This window comes from Balaenoptera musculus, chromosome 18 (genome assembly GCF_009873245.2).
Source record: "Balaenoptera musculus isolate JJ_BM4_2016_0621 chromosome 18, mBalMus1.pri.v3, whole genome shotgun sequence".
Taxonomy (NCBI): domain Eukaryota; kingdom Metazoa; phylum Chordata; class Mammalia; order Artiodactyla; family Balaenopteridae; genus Balaenoptera; species Balaenoptera musculus.
The window spans coordinates 6,410,158-6,433,404 of NC_045802.1; the positions used below are offsets into that span (position 1 = coordinate 6,410,158).

General features: G+C 42.4%; 1 protein-coding gene across 7 annotated transcripts in view; it reads left to right on the forward strand.

Moving 5' to 3' along the window:
- Window positions 1–23,247, forward strand: part of MTUS2 (microtubule associated scaffold protein 2) — a 489,522-nt gene that overhangs the window by 196,996 nt on the left and 269,279 nt on the right. For 6 of the 7 annotated variants that reach the window (XM_036831699.1, XM_036831696.1, XM_036831698.1 and 3 more), the window contains one exon: window positions 7,763–7,960. In XM_036831699.1, the coding sequence (XP_036687594.1) occupies window positions 7,763–7,960 (198 nt within the window). The remainder of the gene's footprint in view (window positions 1–7,762; window positions 7,961–23,247) is intronic. The other variant, XM_036831703.1, reaches the window with a different exon arrangement.

Genomic DNA, 23,247 nt, shown 5'->3' on the forward strand with positions numbered 1-23,247 from the left:
TTAAAATATTCATTAATTTTTGAAGTTATTTAATTTCCCCATTATGGTCATGTTCATTTGGAAGGGTCTTTGATCTGCCGTACAGAACATTTCTTCCATCTGCCGGTTAGAAGGGGTTTTTGTGGAGGACTCACAACGACAGACCAAGTCCTCTATCTGTTACAGTCCCTTTGGAAGTTGAAGATACTGATAGAGATTGGGAAAGTCACCATTGCTCCAGCTCAGTGTAAGCCTGTTACTGAACTGAAGACAAGATTTATTCTTTTTAAAAAAAGTTTTGTTTTAATATAACAGCTGTATTGACACAATTCATATACTAGATAGAATTCACCCTTTTAAAGGATACAGTTCAGTGGTTTTTAGTCTATTCACACAACTGTGCAACCATCACCACTATCAATTTTAGAACATTTTCATAGAAACCCTATGCTGTTATCAGGCCCTCCCCATTTCCTCAAACTCCAGCCCCTGGCAACCACTAACCTACTTTCTGTCTCTATATATTTGCCTATTCTGGACATTTCATATAATTGAATCATACAATGTGCAGCCTTTTTTGTCTGGCTTCTTTCACTTGCCTTAATATTTTCAGGTTTCATCCATATTGTAACGTGTATCAGTAGTTCAGTTCTTTTCATAGCTGAAAAATATTGCAGTGTATTGACCTTCCACATCTTGTTTATCCATTCATCAGTTGATGCACATTTGTATTGTTTCCACCTTGTGTCTCTTATGAATAATGCCAGTTTCTCTCTCTCTCTTTCCCCCTCCGCCCACCCCCAGTCTTTTTTTCCTTTGTTGTTTTTACTAGGGGGGCGTCCTCTCTAATCTGCTTGTATTACGTTGATAATGTTCTTCCAGAGAGCTTCAGCTCAGCATCGTCTGGGGTGGGGCCTCCCCATGGCAGGCAGTGGTTGCTTTATAGGATTTCAGGACCCTGGGCTTCAGTAGGGTTTGAATTAACCCCTTTGCTGTCCCCAGAGATGCCGTGGGTGTTTTTCTCTGTAACCCTGAGATCAGGATTTCTGACAGAGGCACAGGCGGCAGCAGAGACATTTCAGGGTCCTGCTGAGCCATCTCCTCTTAGGAGTGTAGACCTCAGCGCTTCACATAATGGCTTTTTGTTTTTGGTCTTGTTTTCCCCCTAATGACTGCTTTTTCATGAGTGACCACCCAGTGGGCCTGCATATAGGACAAGGTAGTCTTTCCCCTGAACCAAGGATCAGTCACAACTCCATTCCAAGACGTACACATAGGTCCAGGCGAAGATACGTGACCTGAGGCCCACTCCAATCCCATAATCCTGTTCCTAAAAGCCAATTGATTACTGACACTTCCAACTTAGGTCGGGGAAGTCTGTGTAACAGAGGTTCTGTAGGGCTCGTTAATGCAGCGCAGAGCCCCACGGCTCAAAGCACCAGCTAACCAGCCAGCAGCAGCTTGCAGTGTGTGCTTGCTGTCAGTCAGCAGAGCTAGTTAATAAGCAGGGCGAGAAGAAAGACTCCCTGTGATGGTGGCCACTGTCTCAGTATCCTGATCACAGCATCTATTGTTGTGGCCACCCTGAAGAGGTAGTGATACCGACCGGGGTCCTTGGCCTTCCACGATCAATAGAAATTGACTAGAGCCCAGACAAGAAATTCAGGCAGGGCTTTATCGGGGCCCCTGCTGCAGCAGAGGGGAGCGAGAACAAGCAACAGGTTTCCTTGCTCGCTCCCTGAAGAGGGGCGAGCTGGTTCCTTACATGGGGTGAGAGTAGGGGTGTGTCAGGCCGGAGGGGTGGCTTAGGTGTTTTGCCCACCCCTTAGGTGGTGTCGAGGGCAGGGGGGCATGCGCAGTCCCCTGCTTTTGCTCCCGACACCCTGTTTTTGCTCCCAGCTCTTCAAAAGTGGCAGTTGGGTTTTTTGGGTCTTTCTGTATCTTCTTGTCTATGATTTGCCCCAAGTGCACATGCACGCAGTTATTTTTAGTCCCTTATCGTTTCTTTGTATTCTGTTACTCGAGGAATGTGTGTGCAGGTGCAAGCCCTGCAGCAAAGGGCCCCAGGTCCCAGCCTGTCTCAGTAGGAGGGACCCCCACCCCCAATTTGTTTTGGATGTCAAGACTGATGATGCCATACACAAAGCAAGAGGGTATGAGGAAGTTCATTACTCACGTAATTGAGGTCTGTGGGGAGAGATCGGCAGGCCTCTCAAACATGCCTGACATGGCTTGAGAGAGCCAGGAAAGGACACTGGCTCAGCTCTTTTTTACTGTTGTTAGAGGTTAGAGGTGGGACGGGGCAGGGTTCAGTGGAGGTGGTAGGGGCCTGCGTAGTTTGAATCTCCTCCCAGCGGCAAAGGACGGAACACTGGGCTTAAGTTCTTACCAGCTTTCTCAGATGTGGGGCAGAGGGGCGTGGGGAGTACAGAAGGGGGTGCAGCGTTTGAAAGTTGACAGCTGTGGTCAATCAAACATTGAAAAAATAGAGTCTGACCCTTTATTACAGTTCCTGAGTATTTTATTCTTTTTGTTACTATAGTAAGTGAAATTTTCTTAACTTCATTTTTGGGTTATTCATTGCAAGTGTATAGAAATACAATTGATTTTCATGTATTGAATCATGTATTAGTTCTAATAATTTTTTAGTAGATTTTATAGGATTTTTTTTTAATATACAAGATCGTGTCATCTACACTTAGAGAAAGTTTTGCTTTTTGTTTCCCATCTGTGTGCCTTTTATTTTATTTCCTTGCCCAATTGCCTTGGCTAGAACCTTCCATAAAATGTTGAATAGAAGTGGTGAGAGCAGACATCCTTGTCTTGTTCCTGATTTGGGGGGGAAGCATTCAGTCTGTTTTTCTTGAGTATGATGTTAGCTGTGGGTTTTTCCTAGATGCCCTTATTAGGTTGAGATCATTTTCATTTTTTCCTAGTTTGTTAGGTGTTTTATCATGAAGTGCTGTTGGAATTTGTCAAGTGATTTTTCTGCATCTTTTGAGATAATTGTGTGGGTTTTTTAAAAATTCTATTAATGTAAGTACATTGACTGATTTCCATGTTAAACCAGTCTTTCATTTTGGGGATAAATCTCACTTGGTCGTGGCATATAATCCTTTTTATAGGTGGCTGGTTTCAGTTTGCTGTATATTTTGGCGAGAATTTTGCATCTGCAATAGATATCAGTCTGTAGTTTTCTTTTCTCATGATATTTTTGTCTGGTTTTGGTATCAAGGTAATACTGACCTCACAGAATGAGTTTGGAAGTGTTCTCTTCACCTCTCCCCCCATTTTTGGATAATTTGTGAAGAATTGGTATAAATTTTTCTTTAAATGTCTGATATGATTCACTAGCGAAGATATTTGGGCCTGGACTTTTCTTTCTGGGAATTTTTTGAATTATGAATTCAATCTTTTTGTTATAGGTGTATTTTCTATTTCTTCTTGAGTAAGTTTTCATACTTTGTGTCTTTCTGGAACTTTTCAGTCTCACTAGATTATCTAATTTGTTGAGATATAGTTGTTCATTAATATTTCCTTATAATTATTTTTATTTCTGAAGAATGAGTTGTGATGTCCCCTCTTCCATTCCTAATTTAAAAATTTGTCTTCCCTTTCTCTTGTTTAGTCTAGCTAGAGGTTTGTCAACTTTGTTGATCTTTCTAAGAACCAACTTTTGACTTCATTGATTCTCTCTATTGTTTTTCCATTCAGTTTCATTTATTTCCATTGTCTTATTTATTATTTCCTGCTTCCTTCTTGATTTAGGTTTAGTTTGCTCTTTTCTTTCTTCAGTGTCTTTAGGTGGAAGATTGCTTTATTGATTTGACATCTTTCTCCTTTTTTAATGTAGGCATTTATAGATATAACTTTCCTTCTAAGTACTGCTTTAGTTGCTTCCCATAAGCAACAAAAATTTGAAAAAAAGGAAAAGAAACCCCAGGAGGTTAATATTGGGACAATACTATTAACTAGACTACAGAACTTACTCTGATTTCACTCATTTTTACATGCACTCCTGTGTGTGTGTGTGTGTGTTTGTACATGTATATTTAGTTCTATGAAATTTTATCATGTGTTTAGATTTGTGTTAACACCACTTAAATCCATGTAACATTTCACTTCTGGAGAGAGTTACAGCTTGTACTTAGAAACTAGTTCAGTCCTGTGCAACCCAAGCATGGAAGTAAATCCTGGATAACCCTTGTAAGGCTAAAGTCAACTTGACTAGGCTGAACAGGCTTGATCTCAGGCATCTACAGAGAAAGGGGTCTACAGAGCTGAGTCAACCATAGTCCTCTGAGAAGGGATAGGGAGTATCAGGGAATCACAGGTAACATGTTTAAGGAGACAGGCAGGATTCAAAAATGGGCAGAAATCCAGGGAGCAGGCATTTGCCGAATGTAGTTGACGGTAGTGCAACCACAAGGATCTTAATCGATTGTCAAAATGGAGGTGAATTTTTTATGGCTTTTCTTTCCAGTTACTGTACATAATGAATGTGAATGGGTAGGACTAGCTCAGAGGAGCAGAGCTGTGATGGGCAATTTTGATTTCAAATATACAGTACAGTCAATAGGAAATGTGTTCCAAAACCAGGTACAAGAAAAATGGCGTCATTACTTTCTTACAGAGTCTAATCTCCTATATATTCACATCTTGATGCTACTCGATTATGTCACCAGCACCTGTCTCTGCCAAGGTATTGCTGGGCCCTAATTCTGCTATTAAAGGTCAGGGAGGGTAAGTTGGACAATGGTGGATTGGCAATGACCATAAACTGTCTCAACAATGAAAGTACTGAATCTGTGTGTATTGCAGGGCTGAACGTTTGTTGGAACGTTAGATGAAAAAACAGAAACGAGCAAAAAACAGAAAAAAAACAGGAAAGGAATGCACTTGTATCATTTCAATCTTTTAAAATTTAATGATGCTTATTTTATAGTCTAATATTTAGTTTATCCTGGAGAAGGTTCTGTGTACACTTGAGAAGCATGTATATTCTGCTGCTGTTGGATGGAGTGTTTTATAGATGTCTGTAGGTCTTGTTGGTTTATAGTGTTTGTCTTCTATTGCCTTGTTGATCTTCTGCTTAGTTGTTCCATTATTGAAAGTGGGGTATTAAAGTCTCCAAATATTATTTTGAATTGTTTATTTCTTCTGTCAATTCTGTAAGCTTTTACTTTGTGTATTTTGGGACCCTGTTTTAGATGTATATATATTTACAGCTGCTGTATCTGCCTGATTTACTGACTTTTGATCATGATAAAAATATCCCTCTTTATCTCTTTCTTGTTTTAAAATGTGTTTTTTCTGCCATCAGTATAGCCACTCCAGCTTTCTGGTGGTTGTTCTTTGCATGATATGTCTTTTCCCATCCTTTTGCTTTTAAACTAATTGTATGTTTGAATCTAAAATGTCTGTCCAGCAGACAGCATATGTTTCAGTCTTGTTTTTCATCCAGTCTGTCAGTCTCTGCCTTATGACTGGATTGGTTGATACATTCACGTTTAATGTTACTGTTGATATAGTTGGATTTACATGTGCTATTTTGCTATTTGTTTTCTGTCTGCCTCATGTCTTTTATGTTTCTCTACTCATTACTGCTTTCTCTTGCACTGAGTGAGTATTTTCTAAGGTAGCATTTTAATTCCTTTAGTGATTTTTTTCACTATATTTTTTTGAGTTATCTTCTTACTGATTGCTCTAGGGCTTACTATATCATCTTAAATTATCAGAATCTACTTAATATTTATACTAATGTCAGTGAGATACAGAAATGTTACTCCTATTTAGCTCTATTCCATCTTTCTCCTTTTTACATCTATGTCTGTTACAAACCCAGTAATACATATTTTTAGTTATTACTTCATATAACTTTATGTCTTTTAGAGAAGCAGAGAACAATAATTCTAAGGCATTGACATGACATTTACTTTCTGATACAAAGGGGCCAGTATTACTCATTAAACAGTGATTATTTCTTCTTTGTCCTAGTTGAACATTTTTTTCCAAGTGTTAGCACAGACCTGAGTTGGGAATATTTGCAGCACCAGCTCCCTGTCCCCTCTTCCCTTTGCACTCACCTGATTCCTCCCCTTCCTAGTCCTGACCTAGAAGTCAGGAAACCATAGTTGTACAGATTCCGCCGTCACCTGGACATATGAGTGACCATGGACTCACTCTCAGGGAAGCTGCTGCTAGAGGAAAGGGCACTGAAGGCCCAGCCTGGCATCTGTTGGTTCTTGATGTATTTCCACACATAGATGCTTTCTAATATGTAGACTCTTCATTGATTTTTAGACCTTGAATTTTTTTTACAAATAGCCCATTTTAATTTTAATCTGCAACCTGGTGGAGCTTTCAGTAGATAATGAAGAGTTGCCTGACCGTAGTGTAAGAACAAGCACTCACAGTAAATATGGCTGCAGTGAAAGTTGTTAAATGGCTTGACTAGGACAATTATACAGAATAGCAGGACGCTTGGCCCTTTTTCCTTTTAAATGTCATATTAAAGAGCATTTGTGGGCTTCCCTGGTGGCACAGTGGTTAAGAATCCACCTGCCAATGCAGGGGACATGGGTTCGAGCCCTGGTCCACGAAGATCCCACATGCCGCAGAGCAACTAAGCCCATGCACCACAACTACTGAGCCTGCGCTCTAGAGCCCACGAGCCACAACTACTGAGCCCATGCACCACAACTAATGAAGCCCGCGTGCCTAGAGCCCGTGCTCCGCAACAAGAGAAGCCACCGTGATGAGAAGCCCACACACTGCAACGAAAAGTAGCCCCCGCTCACCGCAACTAGAGAAAGCCCGCGTGCAGCAATGAAGACCCAACGCAGCCAAAAATAAATAAATAAAATAAATGAATTTATTAAAAAATGAGCATTTGTGTGTTGATAATGTTCTGGTTCTATCTGGTATTGAGAGAATTCTCATAGGGTTGGGATGATCCTCACAGTAGCTATGCATGGAGCCCGGCTCAGACACAGGAGTGCCGAGATCATGCATTTATAATAATGTTTTATTATTTCAAATTAGCTGGCTTTGCACATATCTGGGAACTAATTTTGAAGTTTAGACTAACATAAAAAGAGATAATGGAAAAAGGAGAGAATGAAACCTAGCCTCAGTTTAAGCACCTATCAAGTTCTGTGTTACAAGCAGTAGTACTTACACTAACACTTCCAGGCTAGTTTTATCAACCCTGTTTCTTCCACGGGAGGAAACTGTGGTTCTTAGTGTTAGGTCAAGCGCCTGAGGTTACACAGTAGTAATTGGTAGAGACTAGATTTCAGCCAGCTACACAGTTTGTGCTCTTTCACCTCGTTCCTACCACCACTAAATGACTCTTTGTATGTGTTTCTATGACTTATTACATACAGTTTATAATTGCTGATGGGTGTTTGGCCACAAGGGTTCTTCACCCATCGTATGTCAGAAGCAAGGTGTATCTCAGCTTCACAATTCTAGGGTGACCTGCAAGAGTATGTGTCCTCATTCCATTCAGCCCCCTAAGCACTTTATACCTTTCTTTATGGCCATATAATAGGGTGAGTTGTCTGTTCTGGTCTTGTCTGCCTGCTGTCTCTCCTCCTCTTAGCACCTGGCCCGCAGTGAGGGCCCTTTCTCATAAAGATGCCTCTGTGAATGTGTTGAATCAGACCGTGCAAGAGTAATTGTGGTCTGTTTATGCTGGAGCTGGGTTAATATTCACAGTCTGTGTCTTCTCTATCTTGCTATCAACTGAGATTTTTTTTCTGGTTTGGGTTCATTTTAGCAGATTTAAAGAAACCTTCCAGTTCAAATGCTGCAAAATCCAACCTACCCAAATCTGGACTTCGTCCTCCCGGCTACTCGCGTCTCCCAGCGGCCAAGCTGGCGGCCTTTGGCTTCGTCCGGAGCTCCAGCGTGACCTCGGTGTCCAGCACCCAGCCAGCGGACAGCGCCCAGCCCGAGCCCGGCCGGCTGGCCAACCGTAAGTGGGGCGGGCTGGTGGGCGGGCTTGCGTCCCAGACAGGCAGGACCAGCAGAGGGCGAATCAGCGTGTGGGTGCAACAGGGTTGCATTTTCTTCGCGTGTAAACTAAGAATTTGGGTTGACTACCTTAATCTACCATTGTTGGGACTTTAAAAATAATCTGCTGAAGAAAAATAAAAGCCTGTTTGGCACTACCATTTTCCAAATTATGGGGAGTTAATGTGCCAGAAAAAGACATGAAATATTAGTGGAAAAATCATTTTAGTCACCTGTGATTACCCATCATGCCTTTATATTGGTGGAGCACTTGATTTCTAAAAGTTAATTAAACGATGTTAAAAATAGGGAAACCCAGCGGAGCTTCTTCTAGTCTGTGCCCAGGAAGGTCCCTGTTAGCTGAGATGGTGTCACTCCAGGCCTGGTTCCTGACACTGGTGTTGTAAGCTGCATTTTAAAGTATGAATTAATAGCGTCCGAGCAGGTCACACCAGCTGATGTCCCTAAAGAAGACCCAAGGCTGCCCCATTTGGCTGAGCCTTTGAGGACCAAACCCCATCTAACCTCATCAACTTCAAAGTCATTGTTACTGGATCTGAAGCCATGACACCTCAGATGTTGGGTAGTAAGAATTTGCCAGGGAAATCCAAGCGGTTTTCATGTGGAAAGCTGTTTTGAAGGGATTATAGTAGTTGAATCAAGTTGGAATAAGAGATAGAGACAGAGTGAAAGATGGGGAAGGGGAAAGGGAAGAGGAAGAGAGATTGAGAATGAGATTGATTTTGTATTATTTTTTCAATTTCCTCTCTCCAAGCTTGTTTTTTCCCTATCCTTTCTCGGCTTTATAGAGCTCATGGGTGGAACATTTGTACCTCTGTAGTTCTAAATTTTAGTCTACCTGGTTATTCCTAAAAGTAATGCATCTCGACGTGTTTGTAAGCATTTCTGAGAGGTTCTTGGTTCACTTGATTTCCTGAAGGTGCTGTGTCTCAGACCTACTTTCATATGGGAATCATTTTAGAAACCCCACTGGAATTAGGGATTGCATCATGGCACAGTGGCAGTCTCAAATTTGCAAATGCATAACTCTTATTTTTCGATATGTGTGTGTGTGTTAAGAGTCTGAAGGTTTTGAAATAGAGGAGTGACTATTTGTCATCATTTTTAGGAGTGAAATTCTCAGTGGCATGTTTCTGTTTTAGATGGAGCATGAATGATAAGAAATCTCATATGGTATGTATCTTTCCAAGGAAGGAGTTAAGATTTTGATTTCTTAAAAAAAATTAACCTCAAGGTGACCTGAGGCATGTCCCCATGGCAGCCACTTTTTCAAAAGGAGAGCTGACAGGTGTGGACGGAATAATTCCAGGTGTGCTTAGGGCATTTCTTCTCACCTGTGCTTCAAAGCATACTAGCTAGGGACCCCCTGAGCAACCGGAGATAAGAGCTGTTATGTGCCAGAGAAAATAACTCCTAGTTTAAAGATTTCATAGTAAAAGAAATATTTACTCTATTCAGAACTGTTTTCTGTTTCTAAAATGCAATATGTTAGAATCGATCTGTAATTATTTGCCACCTAACTATATATAAAATTTGTCCTTCACCAGTAAATTACAGAAAAACTTCACCCATATTTGAATTGATGTCTTAGTGCCGTTAACCATTATGCTTATGCTTGTTACCAGATTTAAGGTCAAGAAAACTTCTGTTCCTGTTCTTTAGCAAAGAAATGATGCCTTGATGACAAGGATTAAGTAAAATACGAAGCTCTTGGAAGAGCTGAAAGTCCTTAGACAAATCCTAGGAGCAAATGTTGCCAGTTTAGCTCATGGAAACAGCTAACATGATATCAGAGTTGGTTCCTTTTTTGTTCCTTGTCTTGTCTTTCTTTAGACACTACTTAGGGTTCATTTTAGGAATATTACTATAAAAAGGGATTGCACCACAGTAAGTAGATGCCTCAAAATCTGAAACATGATTACAACGAGGAACTATTTGCAAATGTGCGACTCATGATTTTAGATACTCACGTGCCTATAAATAGTCTGACAGCGTCCATGTGACTGTGAATGCTGTATGGGGGACACTTTTAAGTGATTCATTATGAACCTACTAGTGTTTTGTGGGCTACCTTGGCTTAGCTGCGACTTTTCTGTGCTGTTTTCCTGGGTCCTGCTGGGCAAGTGACGCTGACTGTAGAGGGGGGCCTGGGAGCCCCCTGAGTGCGGGTCTCAGCTGTTCCATTTGGAGTCTGCCCTCCACCCCAGGCTGAGGCTCTGCACCATTCATTCAACCCCGCTGGGCAAGGGCTTCCCAAGGCGAGTGCCCTGCTGTGTTTTCTGACCTTTTCCATGAGGCTTTGGCAAATGGGGCCGACACAGGGAAAGGAATCGTCTGAGGTCCTTAGAGCCTGAGGGTATTTTAGCATCCTGCCCACCCCTGCATTTTATAGCTGAGCAAACTGAGATCAGAATGACCTGCTCCCATCCTGGGATGGTATTCCTCTTCCTCTGTTTAGTTCTCAAAGCTGCCATGTATGGTAAAGACACACCCGTGATGTGAAGTCATTTCTTTCTATTAGTGAAGCAAATCTTAGAGTTGAGTTGCCTTGAGAGGCCCCTCAGGCCCAACCCAGCTGTCCCTGCCCCACCCCTTCCCAGGTGTGTACTCGCTTCAGGTGATGGGGAACCTTCCATCATGTGAAGAAGCCAGTTGTTTGGCGAGCAGCTCGCACGGTGAGGCCGTGCTCCTTGTGGGTTCAGGCTGCCTCTCTGTAATTTCTTGCTAGCAGCTCAGTTTCTCTGGATTAACACGCAACCTTTACCCTCATTGTGCCACAGGAGATCACCCTCCCTTCACTCCTGTACAGGTTCATCACATGGAGGTTATGAGGTTGGCCCATTTCGAACCTCAAATAAAACTTCAAATGACATTAGGTCGTGACCCACAGCTTTTTTAAGATTGAAAGTGAACAGGAAAAAAAGTAATTCTCTACCTTAAAACTTAAATTTAAGCTTAAAATCACAGTATTTGAGCAGGTCTGACACAGTATGTAGCTCATCATTTTAAGAATTCTCCAATATGCTTCAGGCAATAGAAAGTTGGAGAAAAACAATTACAGTGTAATTTAGTGTTGGTAACAAACTATAACCCGAAGTATACCTAGCTGTCAAATTTACCAGCAGTTAGGTTTATAGACTTGATTTTTCTGGTGGGTAAGGAGGTATAATTTAAAGTTAAAACCTTTGGGGGTGTGTGTGTGGGGGAAGGGGAAATAGGAAGACTTAGGGTTTCATGAATTAATCATTAGTGAAAATAGATCATATCACACAAGGATAGAATAATTTATGTGGAGGATCATCTCTCATTATGGATTCTGAATAACACCTAACCTGTTGGTGCTCAAGAAACAGAAAATATCTATCAGAAAATAACATGAAGAAGGTGGCCTTTGCAGCTGTCCTTTCCAGTTTCTCCTCCTCTTTTTCTCTCTGCAATATTCTCATGTTTTCTTTGTGCGGTGAGCTGAGACCAGAAATCATGAGACAAAGAATTTGAAAGGAGAAATAAAAAAGAAATCTGAAGGATTTTCTGTTGTTTCTTGTTCTGGTGCAGGGAAGTAGTAGAATGTTTAGAGATGTAGGGATAGAGCTGGATGTGGACAGAGAGACTGACATTGGTATAAATAATCATGATGCATGGATATATGTGCCGACAGCCTTCTAAATGAGTTGGGGTGGAGGCTTCATTTCTGATTAGGGTGATCAGGGAGTTTCTCAGACGGGGGTTGTGAGCTGGGCAGTATTTGGGGAGGTAGAGGTGGGCTCTATCTAGGAGATCCTTTGGGAGAAGCTGTTGGTACATCCAGAAAACCTCCGGAAGCTAAGGGGTTGCCATTTCTGATGCAGCCTGCTGGTTCATCATGGTGGGGTCTGTCTGCTTGGTGCTGAAGTCCAGTGTTTGAGCTCCCCAGGGTCTGTCCTCAGAATGCATCTGTCCCAATGCTGCCATCTTCCCCTTGGTGCCCTTGTCCACAGTTTCAGCTCTTAGCACTTCGGACGCGGTACCAAATCCATATCTCCAGCCCCAACTTCTCTCCAGAACTTCTCATCTACATTTCAAATGACCTGTCAGATATCTCCAGCTGGGTGACTCAAGTCACCTCAAACTAAACGTTTCCCCCAAAATGAATTTTCCTTTATCTTTTCCAAACTGATGCCGCCTCTCAAAGTTGCTCTATGATGTAATGACATCTATGATCTCCTGTCTACTGAGGCTGGAAATTTTAAAATCAGCCGTTACCGCTCACCATTTTTTTTTTTTTCTTTTTTGCCTTCCTTTGTATTCAGTGATCAAATCTGATCAGTTCTTTCCTACATTTACTCTATCCTCTTTCTTTTCTCCTCATCATCTTTGTTTAAATCTGTGTCACCTGAACTATTCCCAGTCCATCCATCCTCACCCTCTAATCCACAAGGCACGTGGCCCTAGACGGTTTTCTTTTGAGCCTGCTGTGAACGCTCCATGTGTCCCCGTGCTCACTTCCACTGCTTTCCAGAAGTTCCAGGTCCTCCGTGACTTGCTTAGCCCCCTTCTCACCTTTCCCTCACCCGATCCCCTGACATACACCCTCAACCAGACAACCAGAGCTGTTCACATTTTTCTCTGAGGGCTTTGTGCTTTCCTGCCTTTGGGTCTTGGTTTAAACTATTCATTTCTAGAATGCTCTCCCCTCCCACAGATCTCTCTGTGGATTCAGTCATTTTCAGTGTGATTCAAATACCATTTCCTCTAAGAAGCCTTCCTTCGTCTGTGAACCTGAAGTGGTCCTTTCTCCTAGGAACTCCCACTGCCCCTTGCTTGTATCACTTTTGTGGCTTATCACATACCATCTTGGTATAGTTGTTTGTTTTTATGTCCTGTCTCCCCTGTGGATTGTCAGCTCTTTGAGGATACAGGGTATGTCTCTTAATAATTTTAGTATACCTCACACTACCTAGCATGGGCTTTCCACTAGTAGAATTTGAAGAGAAATTCTCTCCCAGTGGAAAGATTTTCTCTTATGTGAGGGTATAGAACAAGAGAGACTTTTGAGAGAGGAACTTGGGCAACTTTCAGAAGTATTTTGTACCAGGAACACATTTTCAGTCTATTAGGACTTTCACAGGTCTTGATAGTTGAAGTTCCATCACTGTGGTTCTCACACTTTTCTAAATTATCTCAGTTATCTCTAAAATGTTGCTTCCATTGACTGTAGTGTACCCATTGATAATTTATACAACTCAAAGCATGGAAAAGATAATAGGTCATTTGTAATATAATTATATTCAGAGCTAAATCATTATGTGGACTGACCTACTAGTCTCACAGATGTCTAAGATCTTATATATCTCCTTGCATGTAATTAGCCATTTTAAAAGAATTAGGCTAAAACCCAACTGTTGAGGCTTTTCATGAGAGAATTTCAAAGTTTCCAATTAGTTTCCAATTAGACATCTCAATTTAGAGAGACTGGATATTCTCATTAAATTCTAGAGTTTTAGTTCTCATTTTCATACTTAAATAGGTAGGTGTTCTTTTAATTATTGAATAAAATTTGCGTTCTGGAGATAATGATCTGAAGTGGAAATCACTAACCATTTTGGAAGTTAGTCAGTGAAAGTAAAGGTTAATATGAAAGCTTTTTGCAGTGTTCATTTCAGCGTTTATGCTTATGAACACTGTAGAATTCTTCTACATACATGATGTGTTTGATTTTCTGTAACCGACATGCATCCTAAATAAGATAAGAGTGGTGGTGCAGTGGTTAGGAATCCACCTGCCAATGCAGGAGACGCGGGTTCCGGCCCTGGTCCGGGAGGATCCCATATGCTGGGGAGCAACTAAGCCCGTGCGCCACAACTAATGAAGCCCGCGTGCCTAGAGCCTGTGCTCCGCAACAAGAGAAGCCACAGCAATGAGAAGCCCGCGCACCGCAGCGAAGAGTAGCCCCCGCGTGCAGCAACGAAGACCCAACACAGCCAAAAATAAATAAATAAAAATAAATAAATGAGAGTCGACAAGAAGCATTATTAATAACTCCTACTGAAACAGCCATCAACCTGTCTCATGTTCCATTGGCGAAGAGGGAGTCATTTTTTATTCATGGAAAAAGGAGCTGAACAGGACCTGTGAGGTTAAATTTCAGAGAAGCTATTGCCTATTTGAGATTGAGCCTTATTGATGTCCTTGTACATTCCTTTTCAAAACAGTCGGGCAACGATCATGTCTACCCAGAGATGAGATTAGAGCGTAAATGTGTTTTGTTTTGTTTCCAAGAAAACTGACCATTAATGGTTGAAAGTAAGATAAACTGAAATTGGGGTGATAATGGTTTTATGTGTAGTAAACGTAATGTCTGATTGAACTGCCTCGTTTGGGGGGCTTGTGTTGTTTTGTGAAGATCGGGTTGTCCACTTGCCCTTCCCCAGTCCTGCAGTCTTTCAGCATCTGTTAGGAGGTGAGCATGGAACTCAGTGCTGGGGCCAGGGCACCCTGTGAAGTTAGTGTCGGTGGGGAGGTGGGGTATCCAAGCGCATCCTGCAGGGAGCTGTGAGGGGGCTGTGGCTGGAGACGGCACGGCGTTGGGGAGGGGTTAGGGCAGGAGGAACCCGAAGGACGGAGCACCTGCCCGTCCTGACCCCACACCCCTCAAGTCCCCTTGGGCTGTCTCAGCCCTACTGCGTTATATCTGCAGATCTAATTATTCCAGTCTGCTTCTAGGTAATGACAGATGTTCTGGATTTGCTGTAAAATAATCCAGCAAAGAAAAGGACAAAACAAAACTGGAGGGGGGGCAGTATAGATAAGAAAAGTTAGGCAAAATTTTGATAATCCTTGAAGCTGGATGATGGAATTCTGAGGGTTCATTGCACTATTTACTTCCCGGTTTTTTTGGTTTTTTTTTTTTTTTGTATGTTTGAAAATTTCCATTTTCATTTAACCTTCCGTGGAAGAAGGTTAAAATCCCGTCTTCTCTCTGTATTGGTTTTCCTTTCTTAGGAGTCAGTATATTCTTGTCCTGCCCCTAGGTTCTTCAGAACCGTTTTTTTTTTTTTTTTTTTTTTTTTTTACATTCCAAGCATAGCACGGGGAGATCAGCACCTGAACCTAGAGGGGTGGGATAGGGAGGGTGGGAGGGAGACGCAAGAGGGAGGAGATATGGGGATATATGTATATGTATAGCTGATTGACTTTGTTGTAAAGCAGAAACTAACACGCCATTGTAAAACAATCACACTCCAATAAAGATGTTAAAAAATATAAATAAAATAAAGTGACATCCATAAAAAAAAAAAGAGTCAATATAGCATAGTGGTGAAGAATGTGGTCTCTGGAAGTGCACTGCTGGGTTTGCATCCTGCCTCTGCCACTAGCTAGTTCTGTGACCTTGGGCAAGTCACTTACTCTCTCTGTGCCTCTACGTTCTCATTGTAAAATAATAATAATATTACTACTAATAAATAATGTCAAAAGCCACTGTAGGATTGATGAGACATTAAATGGAATTAATGTATGCAAACAGGGCCTTGCACGATAATAATAATAATGTTCCAGTGGCTGTTTCCATCTATTTCCCACATGCAGAAAGTTCTCTACTGGGAGGGATTTAAAAGCTCAGATGGAAAAATGCCGTGGTGGATTAACCATGTCTTGTTCGGGGTGAGGAAACTGGTATTGATAACGTCAAGGTCAGGGAGTCGACGTTCACTCCATTTCACGGTCGTTATCATCAACTCTCTCACGTACGGTGAATGCCTTTCTGAGCGTTAAACTAAAACATGTATCATTCATAAAACCGTAAGGTGGCAGTTCTAGAAGTTAATCTCTTGATTTTCATGGGCGGCTCTTACTTTTGGGCTATAAGCTTGTGGTTGTTTGGATATTTATAAAACATAGGCAGGGAAAGTCATGTTTTGATCTCTTTATCTAAAAGGGCTCTGCCATGCCCTTAGCATGTTATCATTTAAGAGAATACATTCAGTTGGGTTCCCTTTAAATGAAACGTATTTATGCAAGGTGACTAATACATAGCACATTAATCTAAGCTGATGGCTTTTAAAACCTCTGCTCAAAATAGAAACTGAGAGTTGGATCTGATTTTTATTTCTGTGCCTCTAATGTCTGCAGGAAAAAACGGGAACATTTGATTTTGCAGTGTGAAAAGGGCTTCACACAGCTTCTCATTTTGCTAGAGTCTAATTTCCATTGTACTAGGGTTTTACTCTGTCGGATATCTCAACCCGATTTGGGTGGGTGGGGAAGAGAGAATAGTGAGAACAAAAACCAAAATAAGCTCCTGGTTTTCTCTGGAAATGAGGCAGTCAAACACATGCCACTGGTGGATTTAAATACCTATTTCCCTGGTATATGTAATTAGGTAATTTAAAGTATTCTTTGTAAGGAAAAAAACAGAATCATTTTCACTGAATCTTGCTGTTAATTTTCCCAGTGATTCCCACACATTCAGTTCTTTCTTTTTTTCCTTTCTTTGCTTCCTTCATACACTCACATCAGAATGAGTTCTTCTGGGTGTTATTCGATGTTGCCTATAAGTGAAAATATTTTCTTTATTGCTTAAGTAACACCTAGTTTATCCATTTTGAATCAGATATGTGAGCAAAACTGTTAGAAATCACATTGCCCTTCAAAAGGTTAATAGTGCCGTATTCTTGCGTGTTTTAGCATATTTAAGGTATTTTATGAAGAAAGGGTACTTTGAACTATGAACTAAGATAAGAAATATGCCACACTTGCATGCATAATATGTAATAAAATCAGCATTTATGGTAATAGAATAATCTTTGGGAAAGTCAGTGAACCTCAGTGGACTCAGATTTTTATTACAAAAGTTGGAAGGTATCGAATTAAGTGAATTGACCACTTTTGGCTCTCAAGAGCTGGGATCTTGTGGCTGAATTCTATAAATGTGTGGAATCATTTATGGTTCTTAAGTGGTGAATAATCAGAATCGTATTTGAGAAACATTAATATGGTAATGTAAGTTAATTAGTTTGGAGAAGAGAGACAGAGAGTGAGAGGTCTTAGTTCTGCCAAAATTAGGGATTCTTCCCGTCTTGGCCTGACCTTATTTTGTTATTTTTCTCCTGTCATATGAGATGGACATTTCAGGACACTAACAGACAGAGAACAGCTCAAAGGTTTTACTGCCCTGATTTTTTCCTATAAAATACAGAGGTATGAGGTTCTTAGAAGTCACCTTCTTGCTCCGGCCCTTTGCCTAACGCTGGGCATCTTGGATTATTGGTCCAGCCTCAGAACAGAGACAGGGAGGTGCATGACTTTCAGACTCATATTCACTTCTCCCGGGAACTTGGCCAACAGTACCTGCTTTCTTGTATCGCTGTAATACGCACAGTCTATCATCTGGGAAGGTTCATAGAGATCCTTGCAGTGTCTTCCTTAAGGCAGCAGATGGGGCAGCACAGATCAATAATTCCTTTTGCTTTTGATGAGAAAGAAAATCAATTAATGGTGATGTCAGAGGGTTCTTTGGCTCCCATAACAGGCAGCAACTGGCAGGCGAGGGTTGGTGGGAGCCTGAAGTAGGTGTCAGCAGTGGGCACGGAAAGAAAGGACCAGATGGAAAAGTGTCAGAACCGAGAGGGCAAGAGCGCCTGAGAGGGTGGGGTGACAGGAAGGGTGAGGGGGCCACCCACAGAACTGGGGGCTCCGGAGGAGGAGTGGGTGTGTGGGGCTCTGGTCTGTTGAGTTCCAGAAAAGCATTCATATGAATACATCCGGCAGCTTTATGGAGATGCTGGACTGAAACGAAGGAGAGCAGCCATGGAAAATAGGTGGAGCCATGACTGACGTCACTCGGGGAGTGCATGTAGGATGGGATGGGAAGAGGGATGAGGACAGATTCTGCAGGACGTGTCCATCTAGGTGGGGAGCAGGGCAGACACAACTAGAGAAGGCATGGTCAGCGAGGGGGCCGGGAACCTCCGGAAAGCCCAGGGAGGATAGAGATTCGTGGAGAGGAGGTGGGTAGTCAACGCCATCTGTGCTGTGGAGGCGGGCTTTCCATACTGAGAGAGATGGGTCTGCTGACTTAACGATTAGGAGGTCACTGGTCTCTTTGAAGATAGTTTGAACAAAATGCATGAAGGCAGAAATCAGGTTACAAGAGGGTAAGGAAGGTGAAGGTAGAGAACATAGATTAATGTTAAGAATTTGGTGGAGGAAAGGGAAAGGGAAAGGGTGGTAGCTTAGCAGAGGAGCAGGGAAAGTTGTTTTGTGTTTGTGTTTGGTTCGCCTTTTTTTTTTAGCACGCGTAAGAATGCTTCTAATCTGAGAGGAGGTATCCAGTAGTGAAGGAGAGATGAAGATGAAGATAAGATGAAAGCAAGTGCGGGTAATAGATGGAGCCGTTCCTGGAGTGCGTAGGAGGAGTGATGTCAGATACAAGTGGAAAGGGTACCAGGAAGGAAGGGATGACGGGTGAATGTAGAGATACGCTGGAGAGAAGGAAAAGAGGTTCAGAGAGCTCACATTAGGAGCCTCATTTGTCCTGGGTAATTAAAAAGTAGGGCTTTTGCAAAGAGCACACAGGATGGAGTTGGGATTTCATAAAGTAGAAAGGCATGTGATGGTTACCTGGAGCAAAACAATGGGTCATAAGAGGTGATGGAGAACTGGAGAGCTGCATGAAGGCCAGCTTGAGGTTGGAGAGCATGACTTTATATGGGAGACAGTCGACCCCATTTTAGGACTGTCCCCGGTGATGTGAGGGTCCCACTCTCTCCTCTCTTATCCCTGTCGTACTGTAAGTTAGAGCAATTCAAATCTCAGAGTGAATAATGTTTCTCGGGAGCTTTGAATCGGCTGTTATTTAAATACAACTCCATCGAAGCAGAGGTGCTGGTTGAAGGGGGAGGAGAGAGCCCTGAGCCCTCTCTGCCTTTCCCCTTGCCTGTTCCATCCCGCTGTACCAACCCCTAAGAAATCCATGGAACACAATTGGAAATCACTGGTTTTTGTGGCAAGTATGTCTAGTTGGCTCAAGAATTGGAGACAGAATTCACTACTGTGGACAAAAGGCTAAAATTCCCTTCTAAAATATAAAGTCCTAATTACCGTTGCCAAGAAAGGCATTTCCTACTTGCTGGTTTGTAATAGGGTCCCGTGTGTCTCTAGGGCATCACTGCCTAGTAGAACGTTCTGGGATGATGATGTACTTCATATCTGTGCTCCTGGAAAAGTAACCACTAGTCACATGGGGCTACTGAGCCATTGAGACGGGGCTAGTGTAACTGAGGAACTAACTTCTAAATTTTATTTAATTTTAATGACTTTAAATCTGAGTAGCCATATGTGGCCAGGGGCTACCCTATTGGATAACACAATTCCAGATTTATTATCAGTTTGGAATTTCTGAAAGATATAATAATACTGACCATAACATCTGTAAGGTGCATAGTGATGGGGATTTTTTTCCTCCACGTGAAGACATCCCACATGAATCCTTGAAGACTAAAGCTTTGGACTCCTGGGTTGGTGACATCGAACTAATGAAGATCCCATATTGATCCCTTTAATGTCTTGTTACAGGGGTTAGGGCTGGGGAGACTTTTCTAAAACCGTAGATGCTACCTCTCTCCCTCACTGGTTGCTTTATAAGTTCATACCATTGATCATAAGCCTAGGTCATAGAAGCTGGAATAAATCATCCAGAGTGATGGCGCACAGAGCCATTTTCTTCATATATAAGAAAAGCAGAGTACATGTAATTGAACGTTTTGTTTAAGATACCTTCATGGGGTGTAAATATAACAACTTAAACCCATTTTGTCTAGGCAGAGTTGGACAGTATCCAAACTAGAAGGAAAAAGTGGGGGGAGGAGAGAGAAATACATGAAATCGAAGGAAAGCTGGAGGGGGAGGGCGAGGAAGGAAAGTGAGGGGAATGAGGTGCAGGTGGTGACGTACCAGCGGTGGGAAGTAACCAAGAAGAGAATAAGGAGCCATGAGGGCTCCATCAGCCTCCTCCTGGTTTTCTTGAAGACTCCTTCCCGTGTTCAGCCACTCTCCTGCCCGGCCCTCCCCAAGGTGGAGGACTAGTAAGAGCTAAAGCCAAAGCCCAAGGTCAAGGCAGATCTTTGGGTCTCTTGAGATGCAGAAATTTGAATTTTCAAGTAAGGGCGATGCCAGACTACCGGTGAAATACTAGTTCAGCCAGTTAGAAAAAGTTCTTAAGTGGGTGCGTAGAGATGAAAAGAAAACTTCATTTCTGTGGAACGCAAATCTTACCCCGTGAATTTGTTATGCAAACAGTAGACCTATTAAATCACTTTAGGCACCTTGCTTGCATAGTACATTCTTGAACAAGAGCAGCCTGAATTGAAGATAAGACTAGATGTGAGAGAAACATACGGTATAAGTGAAGTGAAATGTAGATTTTTATCTGCTAGCAGGTTCCACCAGCTGAAGTGAAATATATAGACCTGTGTTTAAGTATGTCTAGCTCCCATTAATGCCGTACGTGCTATTAATATGTGTCTCTTCAGGGACTTCCCTGGTGGTCCGGTGGTTAACCCTCCATGCTCTCAGTGCAGGGGGCACGGGTTCGATTCCTGGTCAGGGAACTAAGATCCCCCATGCTGCCTGGCACGGCCAAAAAACATGTGTCTCTTTAACCAAGAGACACCAAAAATTCTGTCTCTTTAACCAAGAGACACCAAAAATTCTGAGTGTGATAACTTTTGGAGGCTAAACTACCATATTTTGTTGAATGTTCCTGCACAATTGAATGTGTACAGATTGTATATGTGACCAATTGGGTTCATTTGGTGCTTTCAGTAAACAGAATTGCCAACTGGGGTTTGAATAGCGTTGAGCTGTGTATGCACTTGGGAATTTGGCACTGATGTCTGAAAGTTCCTTCCAGGCCATGTTACGGGAGAATGACTTTGGCCAGGCTGTGTGTCAACCAGCCACGTGCTCAGGGTCACCAATAACCAGAGTCACTAAAGACTAGGTGTTCTGCTTTGTTTTCCTTTAAATTTAGTTGGTCTTGCCAAAAAGGAGACTGATTTAAATGTTGGAAAAATTGTTTGTATAAATAAAGATAATGTATCTTTTGTACCATTGTATCTAATATATCTTTCATAATTATATATGAAAACGTATTCTTTTGGTTCCCTTTAAATGGTCAAGGTAGCAGCAGTAGAACATAAGGGAGAGCAGGGCTGGCAGCCGGCAATGCAGGGCCCTCCTCTCTGCTCTGTCACTAACTAGCTGTGTGGCCTCAGGTAATCTGCTTTGCTCGTTGGGGCCTCAGCTTCTTCATGGGTAAAATGAAGCATTCGGACTTGGTGATACATGACACTCCTTCCAAATGATTCTATAAAAAAAATCTCATAATGTCAAGCTCAATGACAAAATGTGTGTGTTTATTCTACTCAGTGGTTGTGAGGCCATAACAGAGTGTAATATCCAGCAGATCAACCAGGCATGTATCACAGGGTGGTCTGTACTGTTTTAACGTGTAGATATCTGTGAATAACGCAAACAACTGAGAGCACACTCAGGTGTAGGTAAACGTGAGCCCATCTCCCACAAGCCCACCTCCACACCTGGCTGGCTGACTCCAGTGTCGCTATGTGGGGGGCTGCATGGGGTTCAGTTCAGAGATCTGCTTGTCAAGCAGGTCAGGACTTCGTGAAGACGATAGGGGTGCGTGAGAATAATTAAACCCATGTGATAGAATTAGATGCACTTACTATGTATTATTTTTACCCTAAATATGTGCAGTCAATTTAGATTGTAAGTGGTAGGTTCTGATCTAAAGGTTAGTTCTTCCTCCCTAAGGAACTGGTAAGAACCTTCTCCCAGTACAGCTAAGACGCTGCGATGTCACTTTCGTATAACGGGCCTTAGTCTGTGGTTCCATTTATGTGCTAATTTAAAGTTGACCCCCAAGGGAAGAGTTTTGTCACAGTCTTGGTAAGGAGGGTTAACTTCTTCCCATAAGTTCTGGAAAATTCCCTCACTCCATTTTCTTTTCCACATGAGAGCACTTCTTCACTGTGCCCATGATGTTTTCTCTAATTTGAGTGCTTTGTTCTTTTTTTTTTTTTTTAATTTTTATCAGAGTATAGTTGATTTACAATGTTGTATTAGTTTCAGGTGCACAGCAAAGTGAATCAGCTATACATATACATATGTATAGATTCTTTTCCCATATAGGTCATTACAGAGTATTGAGTAGAGTTCCCTTTGCTATGTAGTAGGTCCTTATTAGTTATCTATTTTATATGTAGTAGTGTGTATACGTCAATCCCAGTCTCCCAATTTATCCCTCCCCTCTTCCGCCCTGGTAACCATAAGTTAGTTTTCTACATCTGTGTGGAGTGCTTTGTCCTTTTTCTGTGTATTGGGGTTCCTGAGGGCAAAGAATGAGATATTTCACAACCCTTTTTCTTAGGTAACTTCTTAACATGGGTCGTGGATTTCTCCAGCAGAAACGTGGATGCTGTACCCACAGATATTTTGCATCTCCCTGCCTGCTGCCCTGGGAGGGACTTGGGTTGAGCACACGCTGCCCTGGCCTGAGCAGGCAAGGGCCATCATTGGTGCCACTTGGTGTGGCAGCGGAGGGCCCCCTGCAGCTCTCAGAGCCGCGGGAGGGTTGCCCTGCCCTTTTCCGCCTCTGCTGGTCCCTCTGCCACACCCTCTCGTCAGCCTTTAGGGTTGGCTCCTAAGTTGTGACAGCAGCAACGCAGGGATCCTCACTCCATTCCTGTATGTGTGACGTGTGTGTGTGTGTGTGTGTTTTGGATGTATGTGTGTATGCATACAGCCTTACTACAACTTTGCCAAAAGTTACAATGAAGTCTCCTCACCTCTACCTCTTGCCCTTGCCACAAATAAATGTGATGGGAAACGGCCACCCCAGAATCTCCTACCATGGCCCCTGTCACAGAAATCCAAGGCTCGAATCTTTTCCCTAGCACTCTATTAGAAACTGTGTGTGGCAGGGAGATGGCAAGCAGACAGCCTCAGCTGTTAGCTGCCAGCACCCATTTACTCTGACCCCTTTGAATAGAAAATGAAAAATGCCAACATATCTCGGGTGCTGTTAGCCCCGAGGTTTGCCCCTAAAGTCGCTGCCTACACTGGAGACTTCTGTTGCCACCAGTGAGGTTTGCTAATGAAAGCAAATGAGCCTGGATGGACCTGTCACAGTGGTTTCACTGAACAGATATGCTAATTAAGCCGGAGGTC